A 6,975-nucleotide genomic window follows, 5' to 3' on the forward strand; every position below is an offset into this window, starting at 1 on the left:
CAAGAGGGCAAGCCCAATTATTGTACCACACTTCAAGCTACAACTTGGTTTACTCTGTGTAGTAGTTTCTAGGACTGCTGTAACAAAGTGCCAACATTACACAAGGCTGTGTGGTGTGATGGATCAAAATTAAACTGAAGTACACCATAATCATGTCTGAATACAGACAGAAAAGAACACTGTCTAGTCCACAAAAATGATCAAATATCCCTCTGTGCTGACTAATATGATTTACCAGTCACAGTTTATTTGCCAATCACAGATTTACCTTCTCCTTTCTGCTCACCTTCTAGATAAGAATTATTAATACACTTGACCATAGTATCAACTCCATTTCTGACAGCATCCCATCCAGAGTAAAGTCCTGCTTCATAACACCACAGATCACTTTGCACAAGACTAAGTACTGTCTTAGGCATCTTCTGACACCCTCTTACTGAGATGTCCCATGATTCTTTGTGGGGTGCAGCCTCCCTTGTTGCAGTCAGAAAATACAACTCTGTTCAACTGCAGGTGTGTTCCTGATCCTCTGTGGCTAAAGGGCATTAACAATACTCTAGAATTATATACAGCAATGGAAATGGGTGAACAAGAACTAAACACAACAACATCAATCTGACATGGAGCTAAATAATGAAGGGAAGAAACCAGATTCAAAAGATTACTCGCCATAAATGTTATGGTTTTTAGCATAATGAAACTATTAATTTCTGTACACTTTATTGTATATACTTTTATATACAGTTTTTTAAAAAGGCAAAATTAAACTGCTTAGGGATGCACACTTAAACCAGATGTTAATTTAGGTAATGGAGATTATGGGATCCATTAATGCCTTCATGTCAGGATGGATGTCAATAACATTATATACACTTTTATTTTATTTTATTTTATTTTTATTTTATTTTGCATTTGGAAAATATGTTTTAGATTTCTTGTAAGTGGCAGTAACTCTTTCTACAGCACCTATCATAGAAAATGCTGAGCACAAACGGGGAATCACCAAACGCTTTTGATAACGAACATGAGATGCGAGTGTCAAAAGGTTCTAGTTCCTACTGCCAGGAATAGCTGTATGATCTGGGCAAGTACTTTCATCATTTAGGCCTTAGTTTCTTAACCTTTTAAAAAAGTGAGGGGAGTTTGGACCCTATCTTTTTTGAGGTGGTTCATCATTCTTAAACATCCTAAGATCCAATGATTATAAAAGAAACTTTGAATAAGTATCTCCCAAATTTGTATCAGGTCATTTTCAATATATCTAAGTAGTCTGTTATTTCATCTCCTTTCAGATCCAAAGCCAAACATCTTCATTTCATTTATCCATTATGTTATTTGGGAAACTGATTAGGAGTAGAGACTCTGAAGTCAGACAAAATTAAATTGACTTCCTTTTCTAATACTTACGAGGCAGGAGGTCTTGGGAGAGTGACATAACTTCTGTTTGTCAGAAAACAGTCTGGTTTTTTGTCTTTAAAAAAAAAAAGAAAATGTGTACTTAATAGATCTGTTGCAAGGATTAGATAATACATGTAAACCGTTTAATACAGTCCAAGCACTATATAGAAAACATACCTAGTAAATATTAGTGTCATCATGATCCTAAATACCAAGCCAACTGCTTCCTGAAGGTGAAGGTTCTAGGAAAAGAATGGATTTGTGCAAATCGAGAGCCTCATTGGCCAGTTCTTCTATCAATATACCTACTGGACACCAGGTTCCTGAAAGAAAAACCTGTCTGTCCCCAGTCTTTTTCATGCTGATCACTTTCTCCAAGCCGCTTCCCTCCCTGCTTTCCATTTGGCTCCAGAAGACACTGCAGGATCTTTTGGACTCCCCCGCCCCCTTTTTTGGTGCAAAAAGTGATTTTATTAAATGGGGACAGAGCCCGTGGACAGAAAAAGCTGCCTGTTTTGACTCTCCCTTGATCTCTGGGCGGACAGTATGGATTATGCAAGGTAGCTTGCTTACTCCTCGCTGTTTGCTGGTTGCTGCAGCAGCCCCAGCTGGCTCCCAGATTGGTGACTTCAGCTTGAGTGAGTATCCTCATTGGCTTCTTAATTCCCAAGGAATTTTTTCCTGAAAGGGTATTAAAGAGTCTGCGTTGCTTTGGCAACAACTTTCATCCTCTACCTAACCCTCCAGAATGAGAACATATCTATTAATACACTGGATAGACTGGGGAGTTGAGTTGCTCAATGCAAATTTTCTTCCAAGTGCAAAACAGCTCACCGGGCTTAGCTAGCCCAGCTGCGGTTATAGAGTAGCAAAGCCGAGAGCAGCCGTTGCAAGAATTCGTTGGCAGAAAAGTGAAGTGTACCCGCAACTGGTGGCGGCTGCTGTAGAGAGTGCGCTTGTGAGACCGGATGGCCATTGTGCACAGAAAACTCATGCAGAACAGGCAAGTAGGGTCTCTTCTCTTTTTTGTGTGCATATCTATGGGAGGTGCGGCAACCATCCGCTATTCAGTGGCAGAAGAGATGGAGAGCGGTTCGTTTGTGGCTAATGTGGCTAAGGACCTGGGGCTGGAGGTAGGAAAACTGGCTGCGCGCGGGGCGCGGCTGGTTTCCGAGGGCAACAAAGTGCACTTCCGGCTCCACCGCAAGACAGGGGATTTGTTCGTGAAGGAGAAACTGGATAGGGAGTCACTCTGTGGCAAAGCTGACCCGTGTGTTCTGCATTTTGAAATAGTCCTGGTGGAGCCACTGCAGTCCTTTCGTGTCGAGGTCAGAGTATTCGATATCAATGACAATGCCCCGATTTTCCTAAACAAGGAGCCGCTTTTAAAGATTCCGGAGAGCACCCCCTTGGGTTCACGTTTTCCTCTGCAGAGTGCTCAGGATCTGGACGTGGGCCTCAATGGTCTCCAAAACTACACCTTGAGCCCCAATGCATATTTCCACCTGCATACCCGCTTTCGCAGTCATGGGCCCAAATATGCTGAGCTGGTGCTGGATAAGCCCCTGGACAGAGAGGAGCAGCCTGAAGTCAACTTGACAATTACTGCGGTGGATGGCGGGTCCCCACCCAAATCTGGCACCGCCCACATCCGCGTGGAGGTTCTGGACGTCAATGACCACGTGCCTCAGTTCTCCAGACTGGTGTACCGCGCTCAGGTACTGGAAAACAGCGTCAATGGTTCTTTGGTGGTCACTGTAAGTGCCACAGATCTGGACGAGGGCTCCAACAAGGAAATAACTTACTCCTTAGCTCAAAACCCAGAAGCAGTTCTCCAGACGTTTCAGATTGACTCTCAGACGGGAGACGTTCGACTAAGTGGACCACTAGATTTTGAAGCAGTTGAAACATATGATATTGACATTCAAGCCACCGACGGAGGAGGGCTCTCTGCCCACAGCAAAGTGCTGGTGGAAGTGGTGGATGTTAATGACAATCCACCTGAAGTGACCATCTCCTCTGTATCCAGCCCTCTCCCTGAGGACTCCCCACTACAGACTGTAGTGGCCCTTTTCTCTATCCGAGACCGGGACATTCGAGTGGGAGGAAAAATCATCTGCTTCCTCAGAGAAGACTTTCCGTTTGCAGTCAAACCTACTTTCCGGAATTCTTACTCTCTGGTTACTGACAGAATCTTGGATCGGGAAGAGGTCTCAGGCTACAATATCACCGTTGTTGCCATGGATACTGGGCCACCCAGTCTTTTCACAGAAACTGTGATTGAGGTGCTTATATCTGACATTAATGACAATCCCCCAATATTTCAGGAAGACTCATACATTTTGACTGTTCGAGAAAACAACAGCCCTGCAATTTTTATTGGCAAAGTTCATGCTGAGGATCTAGATTTGGGTGAGAATGCCCAAGTAACATATACACTGCTTCCTCCAGAAAGTGGAGATTTATCAGTCTTTGCTTACATCTCCATAAATTCAGACAATGGGAAGCTCTATGCACTGAGAACCATGGATTATGAGGCCATTCAAAAATTTCAGTTTGTGGTAAAGGCAACTGATGGGGGCTTCCTGTCACTGAGTAGCCAGGTTACTGTCAGAGTGGTTGTTCTGGATGACAATGACAACCGCCCAATGATCTTGTACCCACTGCAGAATGGCACCATGCCCTGCAATGACCTGGTGCCCAGGTCTGCAGAGGCAGGCTACCTGGTGACCAAGGTAGTGGCTGTGGATGGTGACTCAGGTCAGAATTCTTGGCTTTCATATCATCTCCTTAAGGCCACTGACCCTGGGTTATTCTCTGTTCAACAACAAAATGGGGAAATCCGTACACTGCGGCAGATAGCTGAGAGAGACCCCATGATTCAGAAACTTATCATTCTTGTTCAGGATCATGGCCAACCAGCTCTTTCCACTACTGCCTCACTCAACATTTTGCTGGTTGATGGTTTTTCTGAGCCCTATCTGCAGTTCCGGGATCCAGCCAAGCATCCTACAAGGGTAAATCCATCCACCAAATATTTGGTCATTTCTCTGGCTGTGCTTTCCTTTCTCTTTCTCTTCTCTGTCACAGTGATCTTTGTTATACACATCTACCAGAAGGTTAAATATAGAGAAAAGTTCACAGTTCAAGAGCATTTCTATGATGACTGTAATTTCCCTAACAACCTGGTACAAGGAGGAGCCAATGGATCTTTATCTCAGCCATGTCCCTATGAAATGTGCTCGGCCACTGGCACTGGCAATAGTGAGTTTCGGTTTCTTAAGCGTTTTATGCCCAACTTCCCCTTCCCGCATAGCACTGGAGAGGCAAAAACAGAGGCTGGCTCCAGTTTACCACCAGATTCTGATAGGAATAGGTCTCAGGGGTCAGAGAGCCATGGCCAAGTACCTGATGACTATATGTAGCTCTTGCTCATGAGCTATATATGTAACCATTATTCATGTCTCCTCTGGAAGTTCATTAGTTCTGGACCTGGAAATGCATAGTTCCACAGAGATATCTGGTTATTTTGCCTTTAAGTTATTTTCTAGTAGACAGTTATGTATGCATAGGGAAGAAACTAGCTTCTAGTTTTGATACATCAGGAAGAAATTAGGTTTGAGAAGCAGAAATATAGTTTATCATTACTCAGAAATTTCTAGATTTTTGTTCCTTAGTAAGTGGAGATCATCTTTGAATTAACATCTTGTGTGCTGTCATTCATAAGGACACAAATGCCTTGTGAAAGGTGGTCCTCATAGATAATCAGGTAAGAGGAAAGGTAAAGAAAAAAAGGGATTGATTTATTTGAGAAAGTGAATAAGGGTAGATTTAAGACTAATGAGATTCAGTTCAGCAATGTTCTCCAAAATTAAGTTAGATGTGATTTCTTAGTGGTCATTTAGGCCTTAGGCAAGCCCAAAACCCCTCTTTATACACAGTTGTCTATCCCATTCCTTATCAGAGAACAGTTATTTGAATGTGGAGAATGAAAGATAGGTGAGGGGAAAAAATAAATTGGGCTTACTGTCATTAACAAATGCTATCAAAATAAAAGATATTAAAGGAAAAAGTGATCATTAATACCAATTAAGTGGCCTTAAGAAAAGATACCTTTTAAGATATTACCAGATTTGATTTTAGGCCATTTTTCCTTCTGAGCATTCTGAAGTGATGTGATGGAAATTGAGAGAAAAAGGTATTTCCTAGCAAATTATTCACAAAATGAAATGGAATAGTGAGGCAAGTTAGACCTTTTTAAAATTATCATTGTTTTGGCTTCATAAGCTATTTTAATTTCTCTCATTCTAAAATTAAGGAAACCAATATTGAAACATTAACATATTTCGATGATGGTAACAATATTACTAACTTTGCCTTAAAAGTTTTTTTTAAAGTTTTCTTTAATGACACTTGAATCATGTGCCTTATTTTATTTAAATGTGTGTACTTTCAGACCCATGAGGATATGTCCTCCACAGGAGAGCACAATATTTGTATTTGGAACTTATAGGCTAGAGAAGTACCTCTTAAAATACTTTCTAAATCATATGTATTGATATAAGCCTCATTCATAGAATTATGACTGACTCCGAATGGTACTTCCTGGCTCTCTACCTGGTGGTCAAGATATACTAAAATTTAGTGATAAGTTATTTTTAAAATGTTAGAGATGCTTAGGGCAGAATTGGTGTAACCAATGGCTGCCTTCAGTATTTTCCTTAATATTGTGAGAATAGATAAAGCAAATGCGGAATACAAATGAACTGTCGTTCTTATTAATATTAACTATATTTTCCATAAATCATGTTATAATCCTGCTCATTTGCAGCAAAGGTCTTTCTTGGACAAGACATGGAATAGTGTTTCAGAATATTTAGGTTAGGATTAGGTTAAGGCATACTGAAATCAGAGCCTTAAGTGGGAAAGAACATAGAATCCTTTTATGGGTAAATAGTAATTAAGTTAAAACATTATTAACTCAAAGCCTCTGGATTAACTGCATTTGATTATATTACATTACTTCAATGGCATCTCTTGCTTGATGGTAAGAATAAGGAAAGAAAATTATATAAAGTGGTGATTTTTAACACTTTGAACTTCATTTTTTAAGTTTATTTATTTAGTTTGAGAGAGAGAAAGACAGCAGGCAGAGAGCAAGGGAGAGAAAATCCCAACAGGCTCCCCACCGTTAACGTAGAGCCCAATGTGGAGCTCGAACTCACAAACTGAGGGATCATGACCTGAGCTGAAATCAAGAGTCTACACTTAACTGACTGTGAGCCACCCAGGTGCTGGGTGCTGGGATTTTTAAGACTTTGAACTTCAAACAGTAAGGTTCACATACACAAATATACAAAATGGATGGGAAATGTAGATTTGTCAACTTTTTCTTTTTCCATTATGGAAAAAGAATTAAAATGAAACAAACCCTATCATTTTATAACATTATTTCACAAAGGAAATGGCATTTTAATATAAAAATGGTAAAACAATAAACCAATAAGGGAAACTATCCTCTAAACTAAAACTGTCATTTTATGAAAAATGTATTATGCCATTATTGGGCTCATTTTT

At 40.6% G+C, this 6,975-nt stretch overlaps 1 protein-coding gene across 1 annotated transcript; it reads left to right on the forward strand.

Moving 5' to 3' along the window:
- Window positions 1-2,366: 2,366 nt before the first annotated feature.
- Window positions 2,367-4,823, forward strand: PCDHB1 (protocadherin beta 1). The gene has a single exon (XM_039236138.1). The coding sequence runs from the start codon at window positions 2,367-2,369 to the stop codon at window positions 4,821-4,823; it is 2,457 nt and encodes an 818-aa protein (XP_039092069.1).
- The last annotated feature ends 2,152 nt before the right edge of the window (window positions 4,824-6,975 follow it).

This window comes from Hyaena hyaena, unplaced genomic scaffold (genome assembly GCF_003009895.1).
Source record: "Hyaena hyaena isolate Hyena2069 unplaced genomic scaffold, ASM300989v1 scaffold_107, whole genome shotgun sequence".
In the NCBI taxonomy this organism is placed as follows: domain Eukaryota; kingdom Metazoa; phylum Chordata; class Mammalia; order Carnivora; family Hyaenidae; genus Hyaena; species Hyaena hyaena.

What these genes read in the sequence shown, in the direction of transcription:
- PCDHB1 (XM_039236138.1), top strand. Translation starts at nt 2,367, where the DNA reads ATGGCCATTGTGCACAGAAAACTCATGCAGAACAGGCAAGTAGGGTCT.